This window comes from Micropterus dolomieu, linkage group LG09 (genome assembly GCF_021292245.1).
Source record: "Micropterus dolomieu isolate WLL.071019.BEF.003 ecotype Adirondacks linkage group LG09, ASM2129224v1, whole genome shotgun sequence".
Lineage (NCBI taxonomy): Eukaryota > Metazoa > Chordata > Actinopteri > Centrarchiformes > Centrarchidae > Micropterus > Micropterus dolomieu.
The window spans coordinates 7,861,078-7,886,645 of record NC_060158.1 but is presented as its reverse complement, the minus strand read 5'-3'; the positions used below and the strand labels follow the sequence as shown (position 1 = coordinate 7,886,645).

The 25,568-nt window shown below is 40.8% G+C and overlaps 1 protein-coding gene across 1 annotated transcript in view; it reads right to left on the bottom strand.

Moving 5' to 3' along the window:
- pleca (plectin a) overlaps positions 1 to 25,568 on the bottom strand; it is a 117,537-nt gene that overhangs the window by 36,531 nt on the left and 55,438 nt on the right. The window contains exons 3-4 of the mRNA XM_046058016.1: positions 4,690 to 4,751; positions 789 to 878 (exon numbers count right to left, since the gene is read on the bottom strand). Of these exons, the coding sequence (XP_045913972.1) occupies positions 789 to 878; positions 4,690 to 4,751 (152 nt within the window). The remainder of the gene's footprint in view (positions 1 to 788; positions 879 to 4,689; positions 4,752 to 25,568) is intronic.

Sequence of the window (25,568 nt, the reverse complement as noted above, 5' to 3'; positions counted from 1 at the left end):
TCATATACAAAAAATCACAACCATAAAACTGCAGAAATGATTCCACTAAAACCTCTACGGGCACTTCTTATGTCCTTATATGACGCTGCTAGCTCACTGCTAAAATGGAAGAGGACAATGGTGATACAGAAAGGGGACAATACAGGGAGTGTGACTTGTCATCATGCACAACCCAGAAGCCACCTGGGGTGGTGACACATGCCACGCCCGAGAAGGCGGCCAGCCACAGTCCAGGCGCCACTCACCAACCGCACGTTCCTCACAACGTCACGTTCCCTCGGCTACCACAGCAAGAGAGCATCGCAAGAGAGGAAGGCAGAGGCAAAGGGGGAAAGGTCAGGGCAAAGGTCAGCAGACAGGAATTAGATAAAGGAAAAACCAGGTGTCAAACAAGTCAGTGCAGAAAGGTTAAGAGATGGAAGCAAAGAATAAAAATTAGTGTTTTAAGGTTACACCACAAGGTGTGTTCCCCAAAAAAACAGTGCTAAGACAAGTAAAGTAAAAGAGTGCGCATAACCTCAGCATGTTCTGAAATGTCCATAAATCTTGAAAGAATCAAAGTCAACACATGCAAGAGTGGAGACAAGAAAACAACCACAATAATAACTGACTGAAAACATTTAGAACAGTTCAGGTTACAAGTAGAGTGGACAATACAACAAATATAACAGCAAATTAAGTCATTAGGACAGGGGAGCAGGGGCAATACGAAAGGTTTGGACAGTACAGAGGGTTACAGCAGAAGCAGAGGTCCTAAAATCTGAAAGTTAAAGTCCACCAAAGCTCACCAGTGTCTCTCCAGAGAGCACCTCCAGCAGGGAGATGAGGTTGTGTCCATCTCTGAGGTCCTCGTACAGGTCAGTGATATGTCTCTGGGCCTGAGGAGAGAAGAAGGGAGCAGTTTTTCAGAGATATATTATTGATCCCCACAGGGAAATCAATCAGTCTCCCATCATGTCAGCGGTGGTGGTGAACCACTGCGTTTGCGTTCACACATGATACAAAACAGTACAGGAACTGACGACCACCTTAACACTAATAACGGGAATTTCACATTAGGCACAGACACGTTTGACTTAATCCCTTAATGTCACCTAAAAATAAATAAAGCAACTTTAAAGGGAACCTACACACAACAATGAGGCACAGGAGTTACTGTCTGCCTTCTGCAGTGGCAACTGGGTCCACACTGGGTAAAGTATTGTTTGAGACGACTTGGTTAACAATGGAAAGTTAGATGATCAGTGGTTATCAAACACCATATCATCTCAACCACAAAAACAAAAGTGAGTGTACTAAAAATTGCTTTAATCCCTAAATGCATAGAAAAGCCGTGAACACACAGCTATTATAGGTACAACAGGGTAAAGGTGTACCATAATGTGGGTCTGCAAAATGTAACAAATGATTTCAAAGGACAGATTGGGTGATCGCTAGGGGTGTGCATCTTCACTGGTCTCACGATTCAATTCGATTCGGTTACAACTATCAGGTCAACGATTTCGATTCCATTCGATATCTTGATGCATCACCTCAAGGGTGGGAATTTCTAGGCACCTCACATGTGGTGATTTTGCTGTGTCCCTTAATAGCAGAAATAAAGTTAGTGTGGAGTTTGCAAAAAAAATCAATAATGAGACTCTCTAACAAGACTAGCTACTCCATGTAGACTTGATGCATGTCCCCTAGTGCTTTATTAACTTTACTCTATATGTAATATTTATTTATTAGCTATTAAACTGAGTATAGAACATGTAAAGATAAGTTACACTGCAGAAATGGCCCTTACAGCAGTTCAAGTGTTAAAATGAAGGTAGAAAGGGTCAGAGGTTAGCATCTAAGGAGCTCATGTAAAGTATGGTGTAGTGAGAGAGGTTTAAAATGTTAACACAAACATGCAGGCAGAAATGAATGTGTCCACTCAGCACTCTGCTCACAGACAGCACCTACCTCTGCCTTCCAGTTCTGATGGGAAAGGATGGGAGGACAGGATGAAGGATGGAAAGAAGAAACAGTTTGATGAGAGAAAATATAAAACTGCAGGGACTCGTGAAGGAGAAGAAGAACAAAAGACAAACACGCAGACGCTGATTTGACTTGACAGATGTTAGACTTTTGTAACGACTTTTTTTAGTCACTTCACTTCGCTGACACCATCCAAACAACTTTTTACAACAGTTTTCAGTATTATTTTTATGAATGTAAATCTGTTTCAGCTCTTGTAATCTGGTCTGGATTGCAGCGTGATACATAAAACACAGAATAATGTCCGGTTTCCATTCTGCATAATCTGAAGAGACCACGGAAATGTTCCTGGCCTCATAGTTTAATCCCATGACTCTTTTGTGACCACGAGTCCAAAACTCCTTGAGGGCAGCCAAATCGCCGACCCGCTCAAGTCTTTTGGACCCAAATCTGAGGGATTTCCAGACAAAGAAACAACGACTGACGACAAAAGCCTGTGAGTCATCCCGAACAGAGCCCCGTGTCACAGGACGCACATGGAGGACCAACAGACATTCCTCACAGTTTAACACACTTCAGTTCCCGTGTGAAAACAAAGATTCATCGACCTGAATGTGTCGGTTGAGCTGCAGTAAGACTGCCGAAACATTTCAGGTACAGCCACGCTGTGCTTCAGTTTAACAGGTGCTAAAAACGTTCCCTGAAAACATGGCTACAGTATATAAATGAAGTTCAGTAAAAACACAACTGCAATTTGTGTTTGTATTTTATGTAATTTAAATAGTCTATTATTACTTGAAACCTGAGAGATCCCTATTATAGACAAAATACATGGGTGTCTTCTTTTCTTGATGTCATAACATTACATTTCATGAGCTGTTTGCAGGGTAGTTTTTAGTTCAGTGTCTTACAGAAATGTCCTCTCTCACACGCTCTTCTCCTCTTATAGATGTCACAAGACAATTTATAAATTGTGACCAAAAATGTTTCATTTATGTTTATCAGTATGCTTCTGCCTTTTTCCTGCTGGTAGTATTTAAACAAGACTAGAGCTGCAACAATTAGTCAATTAATCGATGAGTCGGTCAACAGAAAATGAATCTGCAACTACTTTAATAATCGATTAATCACTTAAGTCATTTTTAATTTAAAAAAAAAACCTTCAAGCTAAACACTCTCTGGTTTCATTTTCCCAAATGTAAGGATTTGCTGTTTTCTTTGTCATATATGATAGTAAACAGAATATCTTTATGTTTTGGGCTGTTGGCTGGACAAAACAAGCAAATTGAAGGCAGCACTGGGAGCATTCTACCACTATTTTTAACATTTCATAGACTAAATGATTAATAATCAATTAACAAATAATGAAATGAATTGTTAGTTGTAGTCCTACTCAACACCTCAAAATGGTAAACAAAATTCCTGTGTTTTAGCCAACTTTTAAGCAAAATCATCAAAACTTTGCAGATAACAGCTTCAGATGAGATGAGAATGATTTTCTTCAAACTCCAGGCTCTGTTATCATTTTAAAAGTATTTGTTATTATTTGTGTTGTTTAGCTGATTAAATGATACATTCATTTGACTGTAACAAACTGATTAACTAAAGAGGAAAGCATCTGTAGGGCTGCAAATAATGACCATTTTTGTTGTTGATTACTCTGTTTTTATGTAGTTAGTATAATTATTGAGTAGATTCAATAATGAATCTTTTAGTCTATAAAATGAGAAAAAATGCCCTTTACAAGTTGCTTGTTTTGTCTAACCAAAAATACAAAAAACAAAAATATTCAATTAATTACGATAATAAAAAAATAAAAGCAGCATATGCTCTCATTTAAAAGCTGGAACCAGTGAATGTTTTGCTTGATAAATCACTTAAATGATCAGTTGTAGTCTATAGATTTTCTTTGTTTCAGCACTAATTAACTGATATGGAAATACTGAAGTTACTGCAGCTGCAGTCATTTAGCTTACTACTTAGATCAGGGACTTGCATACTACATATGCAGTAGAAAGTGTATCCTTTCTAAGGGTCATGGGCCAGAACGCTTGACAAGTATTGCCTTACAGTATCAAGGCTGCAAACATATTTAGCAGTGGACCCCACATCCAGTGTAGGAGTTCAGTCCCGGAGCTTCCTGTTCCCCTGCAGAGCTCCGAGAAGCCGCCCTGACAGTCTGGAATCCAGATGTGAAACCTGACCAAACCCGGCCCACGATCATGCCACTGTTCCTGAGCGCCAGCTAAAGTGAGGCCAGGTGTTAGTGACTCACTCCCTAAAACGCATAAAGTTAACACAAATAGCATGTGTGGATGTGCGGAGAAGTTATTTGTATAATGTTTTTCACCTTTTCCAAAGCGTTTCACTTTTTTGAAGAGAGTGCGGGGAATGAAAATTGGATTTTGCTTTGTACTCTCTTTCCAGTTTAACTGTTGAAGCTTTCAGGTAACTTTTTCTAGACTCGGTTAGATCAGAAAGCCCATTATCTACAAAAGAAACGTCTTTCTGTAATCTAAGCTATTATAACCAGGTGGGATATGAAAGGAACTGCTGGAATTTGACTTAAAACAGAACAAACTTTATCGTCATTTAAGGACAGCTGGAGTCATTCTCACTGAGTTACATGCTCCAAATGAGCAGCAAGTGAAAACACTTTTTTTCAGTTTCATAATCTAGTCGTATGTACATTTGTTGTGAAGTATTTGTGTTGTGGGCTCTTACCTTCATCAGGTGCTTGTTGACCCATTTTGTGAAGGTCTTTTTCTGAACTCGGTCCCGTTCATCTGTGGAGTGACAGATCAAACAGAAACTACATCATGTACAGCAACATTACTGCTGAATTTTTATTTCAAAACATACTGGTTTATGAATTTCTAGCCTTCCAGCAAACCTCTGGTTTCCATTATTATCCACATGCTATAAAACTGAGGTTACAGAGACATAAAACTTGCTTGAGATAAATGATCCATTACTGTGAATATTTTGTCTTATTTTTTTTAATTAAAGGTTGTTGTTCCATATTAACTTAACTTTGATCAAGATCAAGACACTTCTATTGTCTGGTGCAATTGATAATGCTTTTAGAGTCATGTGAATTTGGCCATTTCATGTAAGTTGCTGTTTGGCCACCAATATTGAAAATATAGATTCCCATGCAAAAATAACACAACCTACAATGTTCACTGAGATGATTACCTATCTCAAGTAAGCTCAAAGTCTCTGCAAATGAATTCTGTGTAGTGTAATGAATTACATTAAAAGCTGTCTGGAGGATCGCAAACTATAAGGTTGTGTACTTTAGAACAAGGATTCCCAAACATTTTGATCTATTACTTCTTCAGAGAAAGAAAAGTCTACTTGTTTCCCATCATCACAGGTTGCACTTGAGTTGTGATCAGTTAGCTGATGGGGAACTTTTACTTCTCAGACTGATTTATTTTTATACATTTTAGAGGCCTGAGACAGTTCATGTGTATATTTTATACACTAGAAAAAAGCAGAAATTGGAATTAGAACAGAAATTTGTGTTGTATCTGCTTCCCATCTATTTCCCATCTAAAATCCCACAACCCCTAAGACTTACTTTGTGACCCCTAAGAAGGGTCCTGACCCATGAGTTGGAAACCACTGCTTTAGAAGCTGGTTTGCAGAAAACATTTGTATTTAATGATCTAAAACGTCAAAACCCCAGCTATGGTCCCCCCATACAAGGAAACATCATAAAAACATTTTTCTCAGAGTAATAAAAGGTCTGATAAATATTTGTGCTTCCCCAAAGCCAGAAACCAGTGCGCTGAACATGTGACATGAACAGAGACAGCAGAAGATACTTAAGGTGACACAGAAAGTGGCTGTACTGGTGGTTTAAAGTCAGTCCATCAAAACAATGGGAAAAAAAGGTGTTGCACTTGTCAGGTGAAACACAAGTAAATTACCTCCGACATCTCTCAGATTAACACCTCTAGAGGAACATGTTCTACCTTGTAAGACTATCACGGTCTGATTAATCGAAACAAGCCTTTCACATACCAGCAGGTACTGTATTTATTGTGCAATGTTTTCTCTGAATTATTTCAACCATGCTGATACTCTGCAGAGATAACCACCCAACAGAACACTTTCACCTCTTCTCCGTGGTGCTTCAGTAAGTGATGAGGGTGGTGATCAAACACAGAGGCATGTGTGAGGTAACAAAGCATGTCTGTCTTTGAAAAAAAGCTTTTAATTAAGAGTCAACACCATGTGATTTTACTGTTGCAGATTTTTAAATCAGTTAACACCATCATGTTTGATTAGGGTTAGTCAGTCAGTGTTAGGAGCGTGATTACGTTGTCTGAATAGGAACTGAGATGAAAGCTCATAGAACAGAAGTGATCAAATGAAGAGGGAACAGAGAAACCAAAGAAGACGACATCCTGTGGTGCTAACGCCCATGGCAGGGTGGCATTATGTGGATGAGTCACAAACACGCTCGTGACTATTTCAGACTCTAAACAGAGAAGTGACATAAACCTTAAAAGCAGAGACAAACTATTTAATTCAATCATGAACATGAATTTGCATCCAGGCTGAGTATGTGTGATGAAAAAAGAGAAAAAGCATTGTCCTGTAGAACACATGTCCTGCAACAAACTGTTTGCATGTTAACTGTTATGCCAGCTGCTCAGGACACTGTTGTTTCTGCATGCCATTTAATACAAAAGCTGCACTTGACATTCCACAACTCAAACCAGTGAAATACATGACAAAGACAAGCCAACTTTACTGATCCCTCTTACAAATAATGTGTTTGCTTGGGTGAGTTTTGTAGCCTGGAGCGGCAGACAGAGATGTGGATGTTTCCTTTCATCCTCAGAGTCAAAGAAACTCTTATGATGAGGTGAGAGATATCAGGTCTCCAGAAAGAACATTGTTTGCACATCGCAGTGTGGCTGCGCGATATCTGCAAATCATCGGTCTGTTATTGAATAATGCAGCTGTAATGTTGAGAGTCACATAGAGGGAAATGTATTTGTAATATAATTTAGATTTGTCAGATGGTTTGAAATGCAATAGTTTGAAGCAATGAAGTGCAATAGTTTGAGAAAACAACCAGTCATTCTGCAAGTAAATATTATATTATATTTCACTTCTTCTGTGTAACAGGCGGCCTTTCTTCTGAGCTGCAAAGATGCAGATCAGAAGTTACCTTCTGAACCAAACTAGTAATATGAAAGCAAGTACTGTCAGACATCTTACTGCTTAGTCTTTGGTCACAAAATGGGTGTCAGTACAGTTGACCAATAAAATGAGGAAAGGCCATGACACATAAAGGGGCGTGGCCCGTTTGATAAAAGAGAGGCAGAAGACCACTGCAGACAAAAGTAGATTCTATGTTCTAGACATAGAATCTACTTTTATACATTTCATCTATACTATAGAGCAACAATGAGCTGTGGTGAAAGTTTTCTAAATTTCTGAATCAAAGTATAAAACTTCAGCCAGTACTACTGAAATGATGTAAAGTCAATGACAAACTCTACCTTTCCTGTGATCCATGGCCTTGAGCATCCCCTGGTAGTAAGATTCCTCTATGAAAACCCCGTCACTACCCACACTGTCAGAGGAGTAGTTTCTGAATCTTTGCTCCATCGCCATGCTGGAGTTAACTCAGTGATCAAAAACAAAACAGAAGCCACTGCAGGTTCAGATGTTGTCTACTTTATGAGACTTCTTCTTATGGCCTGCAACACTGCTTCACAGTGTGTGATCCTGTAGTTTAGTGGGAGTGTTCAAGTCACTGATTCAGATTTCCTCCCTTTTTTCTTCCCTTTGCTGTCTCTGACATTCTATGCTGCTATTTTTTTTTCACCAGCTCTTGCAAAATACGTGCCTGCGGGCAACAATGTCAGAAGCCGTCATTCACCACTGAGTGGTCTGTGGAGAGGGAGGGAAGATTCTCCCCCTGGCCCTGCCCTCTTATATACACCCCGACCCCACCTCACTAAAGACCATTCACTGAGCATCCAACCAAAACAGACCTCTGCATTGATTACATGCAAATGCAAAGATATGTAGACCTTAAGTAATATTTGTGTGTATCTGTTTATGTTACAGTTGGACTGATTTTCAGTCTCTGCTACTTGTCTTAAAATCCCAAACTTATTGCTGTTGCATGTTTCAGCTTAACTACAAATTGCACATACTTTACATTTTATTGTTTTAAATATATACCCCTGGTGTGACTTCATTTCACAACTTGTCAGTTGCTTCTTGTTGTGCAATACTCCTGTGATCCATGACTTTGGCAGTCAAACTGAAATACTTTCAGTAAAACACAAAAACAAATTAGGTTGAACGTTTTCTGAGCTTTTGAGCAGAGCTTTTGAAGGCAATGCGTTTCTACAGCTGCTCCCAAATAATATCCTTAAACACACCTCCTAAATAGTTACTGCAATAAAAACAAAATAAATTTTCTAAATAAAAAAGGTAACTAAATGTTCAAATTAGAAATCTATGGCAAGTTCCAAGCAATGGCTGTCATTGGAAGAAATTAAATCAATCAACTATAAAACATGTTGGCATTCTTTGGAGAATCATTAGCATTAATGTTATATAGTCAATTTATACTAAGCAGTATGGCCCCTTTTGGTCACTTTTAACAAGAGACTCAGCTCAACTGCCAACAATGACAATGTTTAAGTTTATGGAGCGTGTAGGGATATCATCATTAGAGAAAGGTTAGAGGTCAGGATAAGCTGCAGAGGTCTCATTACAAAAATTTCCTAAGTCTGAAATCCTATCTTCCTTCCAATCCTATCTCAGTTTAAGATAACATTTAGGTATTACAGAAACATGTTTCCTAACTGCATTTAGGAATCTTATCAGATAAGAGTTTAGCTATTACAGAATTGTCCTAACTAAAGAATTTCCTAAGTTAAGATGGCATACACCCTGTCCTAAATTCAAAAAAACTGCCAAAAATGGCAGCATCCCCGTTGTTAGGTCTGTATGACAATTATAGTGAATATGGGGAACGATATAGACACCAAAATATCATGACTGGAGGGCAAACTGTATGATGACGCTTTGAATTTCGTGAACTATTTATTAATGGTATATATCAACTCCCAAGAGCAATTAATTTTGAATTTGAGCAATGTCCTGCATCCATTTAAATCTTTTATCCTGGGCCGATACTTAGTAAGAAAACTTCCCAAAAATGGTGGGGTTTCTACTCCTCCACGATTAATGCCTCTGACTCAGCACATAAATGAATGCTAAAATTTAATGCCTATCTCTACTTGTTGATTATAGCAGCTAGCTAGCAGGTGACAAGTGAAGTGAGACAGCAGCTTTCAAGGATATACGCTGTATCATATATCCTAAACATCGATACAGGCATGAGTGTCTGGTTCTAGTTAGGATTTCTCAAGTAAGATCCACTGAAACACTTTAACAAGGGCTTAAACCCAGATCATCTTACTGCAGGAAAAACAATCTAGCGCGTGTCCAACTAACTACCCCATGAAACTCATCAAGGATCAAGAAAAGGGACCGTTCCCTCATTCAGACAAAGCTGTCCAGAAACGCTCCACTGGAGCCTGTTAACCCCAGCTGAACTCCATATGCACAAACGACTAGTCACCGGTGGGTGGAAGAAGGCTGGACATGCCACACAACACCACCAAGCCTCAATGAAAAGCCTGTTCCTGAGCACAGACTAGACCAGGCCGGGAGGCAGTAGAGCCAGGCAGTGGAAACTCCGTCCTCAGCCATTTTTCGACATGGTACAATCACAAGAAAACCTTGAGCATGAGCGCTCTTCCTCCATCAGGACACAATTACAGGGGAAACTGGCACCGAGGGTTTTGTTTCTGTACATGAGAGAGAAAGAGCAGACATTTGTCTTGGAGGGACGGAGGGAGGTTGTCCACAGGAAAGAAACCAGCAGCAGGAAGAATAGAAGCATTTAAAGATCTCTAATGAGAACAACCTGCGGGACTAAAACTTTTATTTGAAGCATTTGGTTCGGATTATTTTTCTTAGATGAATATCCAATCTTGAATATAAGCTTCTGTCGAGCCGGTAACGCGAACTGACAAAAAAGACAAGAGGTAGTGAGACTTGGCTTTCAAAAAAATTGAGTAACCACACTGCTGCAGAAAATTATCCCAGACACAAAGCAGCTATTGTGGCTCCGTGTGAGCATATGTGCATGAGTGATAAAAGAAAAGGAGAATTGTTACAACTGCATCTTTTTTTCATGCAATAAAACTCTTCAAACAGCTTTTGATAAACACTCAACAACACAAAACACACCAATTCTCTTTTGCACTCTAGGAATTCAGGTGCTCTAAACTAGCTATGTCCCATTGCACCAGGTACCTGTAACCCTTCGGAGCATCAATTTTCCATGCAGATATGGCTGTAAAGGAGAGAGATTTTTTGGATGCCTACACAGGGAGGTGGCTTGTCGGGACTTGAGAAATGGAAGCTGTTGATATTTCAACTCCACCAGACCTGAACTAGACATTATAGGCTGTGTATGTGTTATCAAATCCAAGTATCTACATTTTGACTTGCAGTCACAAAGGACAGAGAGCAGTCACATATTCTTTAGTTTCTCTAGACTCAGCAAAGTTAAATGTGTAAAAAAAATAACAACATATCATTGTTGGCCAGAAGGTGTATAAAAATATAATTTGTGCAAAGGCTTATAAACAAATAAGCAAATTTCTAACTGTACTTTTATCATTGTTGCAGTGATGTGCAGCTCCCAAAACACAGGATGCAAATTTGTGCTGATTTAAAAAGGTCATCATGTAATCAGACATTTCAGTAAGAGTAGTTTTTATTTTTTAGTTAAAACCCAATTTTGCATGATGTTCAAAAAGTAACAAAGAGGCACACTTTTTCTGTGACATCATTATGTGATTTTTAAAAAAGTATCAACCACTATCAACAACTTGTTGGTACATCTGCTAGGAGTTTTATGATTACAGGTCTGCCATGAGAAGCATGCAAGTCTATGCATTCCTCCTAAGGGCGCGCCCACCCTCCTCACAGACGGGGGAGCCGCCTCTCTGCGATAACACCACCTAGCCCAAAGAGCTGTCGGTTCATCTGCGCAAGTGATAGCATGCGATGTCAGTCCCACTGAGGACAGGAATGTACCATACCACGTATCAGCTGGTCAGCAGGTCCTGATAGGGTTTTTGATAGAAGGGATAATGGTATGAAAGTCGGACAGGTTCAGAAAGTAACTTTGCCGAGGTGAGGAATGGAAGCCCCAGGGCATTAAGGGGCAATTCCAACCAAGAGCTGGCAATGAAGAGGGCATGAAAGCATGCACTACCTTAAAGTAAGACAGAGCTCTCTGTCTGTTATTATAACAGTGAGGAATTTATTCTTTTTCAAAAACAAACTCAGTTGCTGATAGGCAGTGGGCGGGGAAGCTTGGGGAAAAGCAGAGGGACAATAAACTCATTGAACCCAACAAGAAACAACTGAGGCATTTCTTGGGCACTTGTCCAACTTTAAAGTTGTCGCTGAAGTTGCCCACATTATGTCTTCTCACATTATAAAGGGCTGGTGACTCCAACTCACTTTTGCAATAGGAGTATCATTTGCAGGGAGTATGTATTCAAAAACATGTATAATTAGCCACACATGGTGTTTACAATCTTGTGGTTATGAAAATGACTAGATAATCGCTGGATTTATGATCCTCAGATGTGACAGCCAAGGCCAATAAAAGAGAAGTTGATGTTATTGCTCAACACCATTTGTCTCCCTCTTCTGTTGGAAAAGCTGCACTACAAAACATGATAAAAGTTAGAAAATGTAAACTACTATAATCCATTTTAAAGTCTAACGAGTAGCTGACAGCCTTCTTGGCTCTGAGTCCCTAATGTGAGTTCAGACTACTGTTAATAAAATCCAAGGTCCCATAGGGCCCTGCAGTTTTGACTCATGGTCACTTTTTAATGTGGGAAGAGTGATTTGTGAGAACGGCTGCCATGACAACATGGCAAATGCACACAGAGGCTGCAAGTACATCAGTGTACTGTTTACAGAGCAGCGGTTTTGGCCACTAAGCTCTAGAGAAGTCTTATTTTAAGAGAAAAAAAAAATTTTCTCACATAACAGCACTTAAACGTCAAAGTCCATGGAAATACAGGCATTTAGAAGACCTGATCAATTATAGATAATCTTGGGCACACATTCAGAGGATAGATTAACAAACATTTACCACAATTTCCATTCACATGATCATATCAAGAGGCGAGATACAGAGACACACGTTATTAAAGATAATCAAACACTTGCTCTTCAGACTAAAGACCCCCCCCCCTTTCAGTTTGTGCCAGAATAGCCAAGGTTGACATATTCAAATTACTAGTTTCGCACAACCAACAGGCCAAAATTTAAACTGAAAAATGTTCAGTAGCTGTAGCTGAAAAACTGGAACTGGATACATTGTTGGCCTTTTTGCTTAAAAAAAATCTTTATTGATTATCAGTGTGGATGCTGCCTAATTTTCTGTAGATCAACTAATCGATCAATCATTTCAGCACTACATCTCTGTAGAATCTGCTCTGTGGGAGGGGAGGCAATAAGGACACTGTCATCACTGATAATGCTCATATACAATATTATTTTTGAGTCAACTTCTATAAAAGTGCAATAAAAGTGAATTAATAATAAGTTCAAAAAATATCGCAAATCTCCAGTACACCCACTCCTTTGACCCTTGAGGCTTGTTGTATTGTGGGTGGAGGCACGGAAAAGGTTAACATCATCACCATCAGCACCCCAGCAGCCCCTCCCAACCAGAACCTCCTCTTATTACAAGCACAAGAGATGGAGACAGCGGCTCAGCGCTCAGACCTACCTGCGCAGCACATTCTGCTGTACAGATGATGCCCCACTTCTCCGCAGCTCATTTCATGAATGTAATTGGTTCGTCGATATAAAAGTTCCCACTCCGGGCCGCCGCACCAAGACGGCACAGCAGCGCGCATTGTATCCTCCACTCCAGCCATCCTGGCGTGTCTCTCTGCCGCGCGTAAAAGCAAAGCGCGCTGTACTTTCTTGAAAACGCCCCCTGACTCGCGTATTTCTCGTGCGTGGTACCAGCCCTCAAAACTTGTCTTTCTCCTCTATCCGAGCCACATGGAGGGGGAAAAAAACACGAAGGGTCGTGTCAGATTGCAGACTCTTTGTCCCAAGCCCAGCCCACATTGATTCTCTTTAGTGAGATTAACTGGAGAGCTCTCCGCTGCTCCATCCTGCTCTGTTGTCGCCTTCGTGCACAGCGCGTAACAACGAGCTGTGCCATTAAAGCGCGCCTGGGAGGGACATCCTCAAAATACACAGACCGAAGGGGCGTGCAGTATGTACTGCCGAGGACTGTGCTGTGTGTGCTTCTCCCATGATTGCCTAACCCTCAGGACCACAAAATGCAAAGCAGAAACTAGAGTAACTTCTGGGAAGACATTTGTTTTGTAGCCTAATTATTACAATCAGTGAGGAACGCTCATTTCTGTTGTCTCACTGTGGGTAATCACTGCTCACAGCAGGGCAGAGTGCAGGTTTGACAGCCGTTTTTCCACGGCAATAACTCATCAACCCCACACCCCTCCTCCCCACACACACACATTTACAACAGCTGCGGGTCATAAAAACGTCAACAGAGTTGTTTGTTTTCTCCTTTTCTATGAGTATTGAGAAATTCTTCACATTCACAAGCAGGTATAGGCTTATTTCCAAATAAAGGCAGCCAACAACCCACTGTGACAATAAATGCATTTTATGTCATGCAATTAAAAGTCTTTTATTAAAGGGCAGTGGTACAGTCTGACTATATGAAGGTTCAAACAATAAAATAATACCAGTAGAGCACTTTAGTAACTTCAAGAAACAGTCTTGTAAATTTCTAGTCAGAACAAGCTGTATAATGATCAACATTTTTAAAAAACATAAGATTGCAAATATGTAATTCTTCTCCGCTGTTAGTTACCCAAGTTTCCTAAAAGTTAAGAATTCTTTATTAAGAGTAGAGACCTAGGATGCCACACATCAGTGTGCACGTGCACACACACAATATGAATACATGCTCTTCCTTAAATGTCTCCATTGTTCACAAAATATTAAAAAATTTGGTAAAAAGGAACCAACAAAATTCATTACGTTTAATTATCCTTTAATGGCATTTCAAATTCTCTGTGGATGTTGCCAGTTAAAAACAGGTTTTCTTCTCTGAACATGATATTCAAAGTAGGACTCCACCTGATTAACTCTCTGTATGACAGCAGAGCTATTCAACAACATTCAAATGTTCCAGAAATAACCACAGCCTGTGTTCAAGAAGAAGACAAGTGACTTTAGCCTTTGAAAACACCAATAAAAAGTAATAAATAAATTAATGAAATAACTGACTAAAAGTCTTACTAAATGAGTTTCTTAAAATAATTCGTAAGTCTTAAAATAATTAAAACTTTGCTTGATGGGGATACATGTGTCCAGATACTGGCAGCGGTAGTTGGCGCCACTCTTCCTAAAAGGAGTGATCCAGATATTTTCACAAAGCGTGTCGGCGAGACACGGTTTCTGGTTCTTCACCCTCTGAAACATAAACACTGATAAGAGCCACCACATCGGCACACTGCGTACTGTGTGACAGAATACAAGCCTGTCTACGAGCAACGTTAACCACTAATAAGTTTTATGTTACATATTGTGTAAAGCATGTTGGGACATGGTGGGTGTGCATTGTTTTCAACAATTGTGTCCTTTAATAACAGCATGGTTTTTCACTTTTCACTTAAAGCAGAGCGCGCTGTCCTCCCCCCTCAAGTCTACTATTACAGCCACAGAGAAAAGAGACAGGGAAGTGAGTCACAGCTGCACACCATGAGCCAAAATCTAAACCTAATCCTACAGTGTATGTGGCATGTGGTTTAGCAGACACAGCCGCCAGTCTAGTGGGTCGTCCACAAACACTGTTGAAGATTTGGGTGTGGTTTCCTAAATGGTTTAGACATCCTCAGTGTTAAGGCTGATGTTGTTAAGTGAATAGAGCTTCAAAGAGCCTCATACTAAATCATTAATGTAAATCTCAAGGACAAACAGGGAAAGACAACAGGGGACGGCATTAAAGAGTGTTCAAGGAGAGGCCACAATCAACAGAAGCCTCTGGCAGAGCTCTTTAACATGTTTTAGAACCACATAATTACTCGTGCAAATGACTCTGTGCACCATCACAGCAGTCAAGATTCCTTTAAGGTCCCGAGGATCAGTGTGAGGCCTCGTGAAGGAAAACTAAAGACCTCTTCCTGCAGTTTGTTATGACCGTCTCTAGGATACACAGTCCACCGTCCCCAAGTGTCGAGTTTACTACCATTAGCAAGCCGCCATGTGTGGCACTCTGTGAGCTTTTTTTAAACCTGGCTCCGGGCTTAAAACCCTTTTACCTACTTTCACCTTCCCACTGTGTCAAAGGCACCTTGTTGCTCCAGCAAACTATACTTCTAACTTACACAAGTGGACAAGCATCTTTACATCCAGCATGTGATGCTGCAGATGTTTGGATTTGTACCGGAGCTGTAATGTAAACAATGACCACGTTTCCAGACCGGCAGAAATCAATCGCAACACCTCCCTCCGCTGTTATAAATATATAATTCAAGTACAGACAGACGCTGGGGAGAGGGAATATGACCGTTCCTGATGTACAGGGTGTAGACTTATTGTCTGCACTGCGGCAAGTAGAGAGCTGAGAGCAGATCTCTTCAAATCAGTCAGACATTGACTGAAGGTAGAGATAGCACGCAGCCTAGTTTTGCAATACAATGTTGACCCGCAATTTACCAGTCAAACCACTCTTCAAGGCAACCTGTATTTGATCAGCACTGCAGCTGTGTGCAGTTTACAGAATATATTTACTCATGCTACACAGATAACGAGAGGAGAGGGAGATCAATCTGCTTTTTTATGATTTGCATATTAAGCCTTTTCATGGGCATTTTCCTTTTAGGAGAAAGTTTTTTGCAGTTACTTATCCTATCATAACAAAAGGACGGCATGTCACTGTTGTGAAAACTACTCTTATCTTTTCAAAGGTGTGCCCTCCTTGACTTCTTTGAAAGGGATTGTTCAGTTTATTATCAGACCTAGACGACTGGGAGCGATAAGTACAGTACCTGGCTTCAGTTTAACAACCAACCATTTTGGGATGGTGTGTATCCTATTGCAATTACTTCACAGCTTGATTCATTTAAAGTGCAAGCTCCATGCAGGTAGAGGAGATATGATGTGACTTGGGGATACTTCATTGTCCAAAGTGAATTTACTGAGTTATTTCAGAGTGCCTGGTGGCTAAACTGGTTTCTTCCAATACTCTCAGAGACAGAATAAAAAAACAAACTGCAGACTGTCAGTCAGACATCCTTTAATTTGCGTCAGGGTGTGTCGCCTGCAAAGGTGTGTTAGACAGCCGCCATTGTGCTGTCCTTGCTTGCACTGTGTCAACAGTAAAATAGGCCTGAGTGGGGTGTGTCTGATGACATTCGAATGCCACAGATGCCTGCAGGTAACCTTCAGGCTGTTCAGTGGGTTAAAAAGAGAGTAATTATTATCCCCCTAGCAGCACATGTTTGGTATGTGAAGAGGACACGCTTATCTCAAACACTGAAAACATTCCAAGAAGTAACTGGTTGAACAAGCCTTTTAACAATACATGAGTAACTACAAATGAAGTTATGCTACTCAATCGTCTGAATAGTCAATGGATTAAACTCACATCAAGTCACCCTAAGGGAGCCACTCAACTCAAGCCAGATCTCTACAAAGACAGGACGTGAATGAAATGATGTAGCAATTTTTTAAAGAGACTATTCAAGGAAAAATCCCAGCAGAGGAGCAAAGCTGCTGCTGAGCTGTGCACATCAAAACTCTGACGAAGCCAAAATATCCCAGTCGACCAGAGATTTCCAGCTCCAACGTCATCACATTACAGCCAGCATTTACAGGGTTAACAGCAACATCTCTATACCACAGGAAACCGAGACGTGTGAGGGAAAAAAAAGAGGGGGGAGTGAGGAAGAGAGAGGAGTGTGCGCCACAAAAACGCACAGGACAAGAGAGAGCAGAGACGACGGGTGAGGACAGCCGGCAAAGAACTTCTTTTGATCTTCCTTCCTCTGTCACCTCTCCTGAAGTTAAGCCTTGCAGCGACGAGTTTACAGCTTTTCTTACCTTTCTTCTTGCGAACTCTCCACTGCCAGACAGCGATTAAGGTAACAATGTGTCCCACAACCACCAGGGCTGGGAACACATTTCCAGGGGGGCTTGCCGGCATCGGGCCTGGTACAAAGTGGAGAGTCCTGGGCTCTGAAGACAGGTGGGAGGGCTGGGGAGGGAGGTCAAAGGTGAGGGGGAGTGTTGGGAGGGGGGGGGGGGGGGGGGGGGGGGGGCAAATCCTAGGGGTGTGGTGCCATCCCGGACTTTAAAACAAGCGATATAGCCAAGTTGTCCGTGTCTTTTACGAGAGAGAGAAGAACGAAAAAGCACCCCTCCCTCTCCTCTCTTCTCTGTGACTCAGTCCTCCAGCAGAACTGGCCAATCTCCCTCCCTCCCTTCCTCCCTTCCTCCCTCCCCCTTTCCCCTGTACTTTACTCTCTCTTTCTTTTCTACCTACTCCTCCTTGTTATTTTATGTTGTACTTTTTTTAAAAAATTAGATCTAATTCTTCCAGCGCAAGAAACTTTGCAGCCCTGACAGTTAAAAAGAAGTTTTGTCCTCTTCCATGGCTCAAGTGACTCCACTGGTTTTGCCCTACAGGAACTGGCTCACTGCTTTCCTCTCTCGCTGCAGCCTATCTGCTGGAGTTAATAATATATGAGGCTGTTTTGTGTGGCACACACACACATACACACACACGCACACACACATTCACTCAGCTCAGCTTTGATAAGAAACAAAACTAAGCGCATTTGAGATCCACCTTCACTCAGTGTCAAAGTTTCCAACTCATTCACTCCACAGGACTTTCTTTCAACCACTGAATCCCCTTGCAGTTATTTTCCATCATAGTTTACGAGTCACAGATCACCCAAGGCCAAACCCTTCCTCCTTTTCCAAATGTTTATACTGAAGCCATGCGTACCCAGTTTATTTTCCCTTCACAGAATAACCAGCACTATAAATTCATCCTTATTATGTAACTTCACTACGTTCCCCTAGATGCTAATTGCTTCCTTATGCTTGGACAGCATAACCAGTGCATATAAGCTTCCCAGAAACCTATTTAACTGGATACTGTTTTACCACCAACTGTTTTAAAAATCTCCAAAATACCAACAGCTTTTCTAACCGGCCGTTCAGGCCCTGTTATTAAAACATTGAACAGCCTTGAGGGAAAATGTCTGCTCATACTAGACTGAGCTCTTTCTGACAATGTCACTCTAAACTCAGTCAATTACACATTCTCAGCAGCATACAACATATCAGTCAGCTGTAACTACAACTACTCATTATATAATCTCCAATAAATTCCTGTCTGCGGGATCTTCTCTCATAATTCTAACTTACACACAGCACAACACCTGCTTGGATCACTGTTCAAGACATCAAAAACATCTCGCTGTAGGCAAAACAGCATCTCTGCCTGTGCTTCTGTTGTTTGAGCATCAGTTGGTGTGCACTACAAACAGTGTAACTTTCATCTCCAAAGCCGAGCAGAAACCCAACACCTAGACACACATTGAAGGCAATGCAATTCCACACGCCAACCGTGCTCCATAAAACAAGCAGAAATAGAAGTCGCAACCTAGACCTCAGCCCGCCTTTGACAGTGTCAATTTATGTATAGATGAGAGTTCAAAATAGTCTGATGATGTTACAGGCCTTTCACAGACAAAAACTAGGCATGTATGACTGAGTTGAATGAATGAATGAATGCATTTAAAGTTGCCTCAAAAGTCAAACAGTTGGAAACAGAGACTAAAGTGGACTTGCAACAAAGAAGAAAGGGTGATTGTAACGAAGCAATTTAGTGTCACTGAGGTGTTGGCAGTTCATTTGGGTGGGACCCTATATGATCCTAGTTTGAAAATGTCAACCAAATCCCCAAACTCTCTGAAACTGGCAGCTCAAATTGCTAATTAGTCACAGGGAAGACTGAGCAAAGGGAAACCAAGGGAGCAGTAGAGATGTCTGGAATGAATTAATTCCACCACTCCTTCAGGGGAGGAGTCAGCCCACTCCCACTCTCTTCACATGGTATGTGTTTGCTCAATGTTTCCCAGATTGTGACACATTCTCCGCATACCCACATGTAGGTAAAATAGCCCAACTTCACATTATAATATAGTCTGTTCAGGAAAAAGTTATTTTGATTTCAGTAAAATGCTTCAATCACTAATGGCAAAGAACTCCTGATGAGCACAGGTATTAAGTGAACAATGACAAGAATGCCAGAGATGTTTTTAATCTGCAGTCTTTCTAAAACAATACTGGTGCTGGGAGTGGCAATGTCCTCAGATGACATGCAAAATGCAACACCATTAAATACTAATTAATATATTCCTGTGATAGCATCCCCAAATGCACTGATACAGAGTTTAAAATTATATATTCCTGTAAAAAGTAAACCTACCGTCTGGTGGTCCTGAACAGAAACAGCAGCATAAGTCCATCTTTGCTCAGCGTCTTCCCAACTTTTAGAGAAAATACTGAACTGCCGGGGAGTCTAAACTGACCTCATGACATTGTGTTCTGATCGAAACCCGGGGGGCGTGCTAAAAAAGCACAAAGAAAAAAAGGAAGAGAGAAGCGGAGGCACGGCTGGGAAGTAAAAACTAGACAGCGTTGCGAGTTTGACTTAATTTGTGAGGCTTTCCTCAGTGGAAACAGCATCTCATGCCTGGTGGTTTCTGAGCGTCACTGGATGAAGTCCATGTGCAGGGCTGCAGAAACTCCCAGGGACACATTCACATTTTCTTACAGATTTAGACAAAGAGCGGAAAACATGACTTTTGCCAGGAAGCTACTGTTAACAAAGGCTTCTCTGTGGAAGAAATAAAAAAGTTGGAGACAGTGCAATTATGCCCCCATGTCCACATGATATGGATCATACCGCTACAGCAATTGATTTAATAAAAAGACAGTGAGAGCTGGAACATTTTATAATATTAGAAAATAACATTATATAAATGTATTGCATCTTTTTGGCCAAAATCCTTAATCTTATTATGATGTGCTGAACTGTGATTTAATTAACTGAGTATTATATTATGACTAACGAATAAAAGTCTATTTGATTGATCAAATGATTCACTGTTTCTAGTTTCTCAAACATGAGGATTTGCTACTTTTCTCTTTTTTATATAATTTCCAAGTTGAAAGTCGTCCAAGTGGTTTTGGACTGTTGATCAAACATCATGTGCACTCATCTCTTGTTATTTTTTTTTGTTTTTTTACATTTTATGGACTAAATAATTTATCCAAAAAGTATCAATAAAGAAAAAAATCATTAGTTGCAGACCTCCAGATAATAGCAATACTATGCAAAACTGAAATATTGGGTTTATTAAAGGCAACATACATTCTTTTAAGATACATTCTGTGTATCTTAGAAACAGGTTATGTATTATTCCACAGCCAACCCAGGCCTGGTACTTCACCGTGATGCCCTGCATTCACACATAACAATCTGGTGCAGGGGAGAGACATGGAGGAGCCAGTCATGAGCCTTCCTGCAGCCCACACCCCCTTGGATTTAACACCAGGGAATATGATCCTAGACACTGCCAGGCAGCGTGGGTGGTGACTAACTCAAGGTCTTCAGTGTAAAGTTCTTAACTATAACTGGCTTCACTCTCATTCTCTAAATAAACACGTGCTGTACATCTGGGATCAGAATAAATCAGACATTCTGTTAAAACTAAATCTTACAAACTAAAACTAAAACTATGTGTTATCGCTTAATGAGGCACAAAGCCCTGTGCTAGACTGTTATCTGATACACTGGCAGTGACAGACACACCCATACCTGCTTCATCCTCTTTGGTCCTCTACACAAGCTGGGATTCACCATAAAGTATTTCTGTGCTGACACCTTTTGGTAAGAAGACAGAACTGTTCGTACAACAAAGACTTCCTACCTTGGCCGTGTTGAATCAAAGCCTCCATGAAGTCTCTAGTGTAATTCATTTCCATTGTAGCTCAAGTAGTTTCTTGCTGATTTCTCTTTGTCACCATGTCACGTAATAACACATGAGACTGCAGGTTAATGTGTTGCTGTGGCTAGTCTATTCAAGTACAGAATGGTCTTTTTAAATGTTGGAGTTTATGTTCATTGCAGGCTGGGCTAAAACACTCACAGATGAAAGGTGGCAACTGCCACATGTTCTCTTCTGGACTGCTTCTGCTGCCTTGCCCTTCTTGGGGAGGCACAGACAGGAAAAGCTGAGTGTGGCTTAATTGAACTCACATTGCCCAGTCTCTGCTTAGTCATATATCAGCCCTGACAATGGAAAGTTCTCAGGCAGGCTGAGTATTAAGGTAAAGGCTGGCAGTTAAATATGTGGATTAAGAAGAAGCACTGATCATCATTAAGCTAACATCTTGTGTCTTGTCTTCATAAATATTTATATGAGAACTGAGAATAGGAAATGCTGCATGTAAAGTAAGATGAAAAGAAAATGACATATTGGTTAGGTGTCCTAACATGCAGGATGTAAATAATGCGCAATACAGTAGCAGGACAGTATTTAAAGCTGAATACTTTTTCTCCAGCAGATGGCAGAATTAACTGCCAGTCATCCATATGCAAACACAACTTAATATCAACAATATCTACATACAGTATACCAGAGGTCTGAGTCTGCGGGCCTACCCTCAGACAAAGGATCCCCCCCCCCCCCCCTTTAATTTGCTTCCTTAGTTTTGCTCAATTCTTGGTTGCCTATGGGATCATGATTATATTATTTGATCCCATAGACACACACATTTAGGCTATTCTATGTGATCTCCTTTAGATATCTAATAATAATACAATCACTGAACCTCCCTTGAAACAGTTTAGAGCCCCCCTGAGGAGGCCTGCCTCCCACTTTGAAAACCTCTGCAGTATACTATATGGAAAGTGAAAGTTTCATTAGGTTAAATAATCTGCAGATTTGTTCATGGATTTAATTCTGCACAAGACATGAAAAAAGACAAGGGCTTGAATACTCTATATTAATAAAAAAAAATCAAATATCTACCAAATGTTATGTATGTATATTTATTTACGTAATTAGACGTAATTAAAGCTGATTTACAGCATGTAAAGTTTCCCATGAGGATGCTGGACAAACTGGATGTATTTCATGTGTAAGATAGACTATGTACTTGGAACAAAAATATATGCATTACTAAACCAACGGTCTCCTACCCCTGACTGACAGATGCAGCCTAGTCACAGCTTTCTGTTTGACTTTTCCCCCAAACCTCTCACAGAAAGCACTTATAAATATTTGCAGTGTAGATAAAACAGAGCAGTATGAGCATCACCGGCCACACTAAATATAGGGAAAGAGAGGGATTCCTTATTTGAGAATTCTTATTTGCTTTGAGTTTTAGTTTCAGTTATACCATATTTAATTAGTGGATCTGGGACACAGTAAATCAAATAAGTGAACACCAATTCTGCAAATGGCTTTGTGTACTTCTTGCCTGCACACAAGGCCCCTTTTTAACACTGAGAATGACTTTTACATTTACATTCACTCATTTGGCATTTATCCAAAGCAACTTACATTTGAGGAACAAAAGAGCATCAACAAAGCATCAAATACAGCACAAGATCTACAAGTGACAATACATACTAGTAAGAGCAGCAATAAATACCAGTAAGAGCTAATAGCACATATCAGATCAATGGGGTAAATACCTAGGTGGAGAATCTACTTAAATCAATTATGGGATTTGTATGTGAGATCCTTATGTAGATATAAAAAGTGATATAATACTAATATCAAACACTTAATATTTGGTCATGCAAGCAAGCCAGAGGTTGGCACAACTCTTCATGCATCCAGTAATATCACACCTAATTGGCAGTCTGGTTGTTATTTAGCTGTATGGAATATGACAAGACCATTACTTGTATTGTTAGATGATCAAATTATCCCTCTCTCAACCTCCCAAACACAAGCCGTGCCCATAGCAACGCCCAGATAACAACTGCTACAGACAAGATAAAAAAGAGGGGGAAACAGAAGAGGAGGAGGAGGAGGAAGAACTAAAACAAGCTCAAACCTTCCAGGAAGTCGGGCCAGACCCTCTGAATATCCTGTTCCTTCCCTGGGTCCTCTGTAAGGAAGCCCTGGTTTTCTTGAAGCAGAGTGGTCTTCAGGGCCACAACCAGACCCTCTGAAGGGACTACTTGGTTGGGACAGTCTGCATCAAAGGCTGCAAAGGAGGAGGTCTCCGAGTCGCCATGAAACCCAGAAATGGTTTTCATAGGAATGGTGTTCTCTATGACTTTATGGGTATCCTCCATATCAACAATTTCATAATCCACCACTTCTTCCTCTGTCAGGTCTCTGAAAGTGTCTGTGTCTGTTGATGAAGGGGTTCTTGAGTCATGGTCAGGATCAGACTTAGGGGTCTTCGCTTTGGTCACAGGGCCGAAAGCCTCAACATTCACCTGTTTCATCATCACAACATCATATGGCAACTTCTCAACTGTGTCTTCAGTTACCACATCAGCTTCCTCAAGAACAGCTCTGTCACCTTTAACATCCTGTTGTTCTTCTTTTTCAGTAAACACTGCCAACAAAGGAATAGTTTGCTGGTCCACCACTGTCTGTTCAACCTCAGGTTCAACTTCCAGTACTATCTTTCCAAGTACCTTCAAGGCTAGACTGGATGTTTCTCCTTTCGTCACATCTGAGAACAATTCGTCTGTGAGCTCCTTAATCGTAGCCTCCAGTAATTTCCCACATCCAGACTCTTCAAAGGCTGCAGGTGGGTGAGCAGCAGTGATCTTAACAACTTTCTGCTGGACTTCCTTCACTGGGCCACAAGGAGTCCTTTGACCAGTTGGCACCTCTTCGGAAAACTTTGGTAAAACTGAAGAAGAAATGGGTAGCTTGGCCTCCTTGACTGAGTCAGGACATCTGGTAGCTTTATCCTCTGAGGGGAGACAAAAAGATCCATAAACTTTTCTGTTACCCTCATTGGCCCAACGTTCCTCTCCTCTGCAGAAATTCTTGACTCTCTTAAAAAAGGTCTGGGTCTGAACACCAAGCTGGCCAACTGATGCATCATACTGGTTTGAGCCTCTGAAGCTTTTTGGAGGCCTCATAGATGGTTCTCTCTCTTCTCCAACTCTCTTGTGGCGGTACATGTACCTGTCCATCCCCGTCTCCAGGCTTTCTCTTCCATCCTTAGATTGAGGGATGTACGGTGTGGGGCCTTTCACTGTATGGACTCGAGCAGAGGGTGCAGGCTGACGAACAGGTTGAAGGTGTGCAGGCATGATCTCCGGTGGCAGGTGCAGGTATTTTCGCAGGAATGCAATTCCTTCGTTGGTAAGATAGTAATAGGCATGTTTCCAAACAAAAGTCTCTCTGACACAGCCCTTAGATTTGAGAGAGCCCATGGCACGGATCACCTTTATATTTGTAACCCCGTTGACATCAGGGTGTATGGACAGTGGACGTTTGTCCTTCTTGGCCACAATGACGCCATCTTGAAAGAGAAGCTCATAGATTGCCCTCAGATCAGCTAAGGGCATCATCATTCCAGCCACCATTTTGACTTCTAGTTTTCTTTTAGCTCTTTGAGAACTCTTTTCTTGAAATATTTCTGACTACTACCACTTCAATATACAGTATTTGCATGCAGTAACGTCACACAAACAAAAAGAAAGCTGTCAAAAATCCTTCCTTCGGCATCAGTTTTGCTTCACTGTGATAAAAGATCTATCTACCAAATTGTCATCATGAGTCAGCATGGAGAAACAGCGATGCTCACAACCCCTCCTACCTTTCTCAGTCCCCAGTCGAAAGACAAACTGTTTGGACGAGAGGCGAGAGGGAAGAAAGGAGGAGAATCCAAAGGGGGTGTGTGCACATAGGATGAAAACAGAAACCAAAGGGATGAGAGGGAGCTGAGCAGAGAAGGTGACTCTGTGCGGCTAATGGGCATTACTGCTACAAACCAACCACTATCGCATTAGCCGGTTTTAGTTCAAGTTCAAGTTCATTTTATTTATATAGCACATTTTATAGCAGCCAATGACTGACCAAAGTGCTTTACAGAACAACAAAATTAAAAGACACTAACACCATGCATAGCAGCACATCATAGAACAGTACAGCAAAGATAAGAACAGCTTAGAACGGGAGAAGCACAAGCAATCATAGAGTTATCAAAAATAAACAACAGAAAGGACATATAAACATACACACACACACATATACATATAGATATATGTATATACAAAGATACACATACATAAACAACCTTAATTATAGGCCAAAGAAAACAAGTGCGTTTTTAAAAGTGACTTAAAAGAGATCACAGAAGGGGCTATCCTAACGTCTAAGGGCAAATTGTTCCAC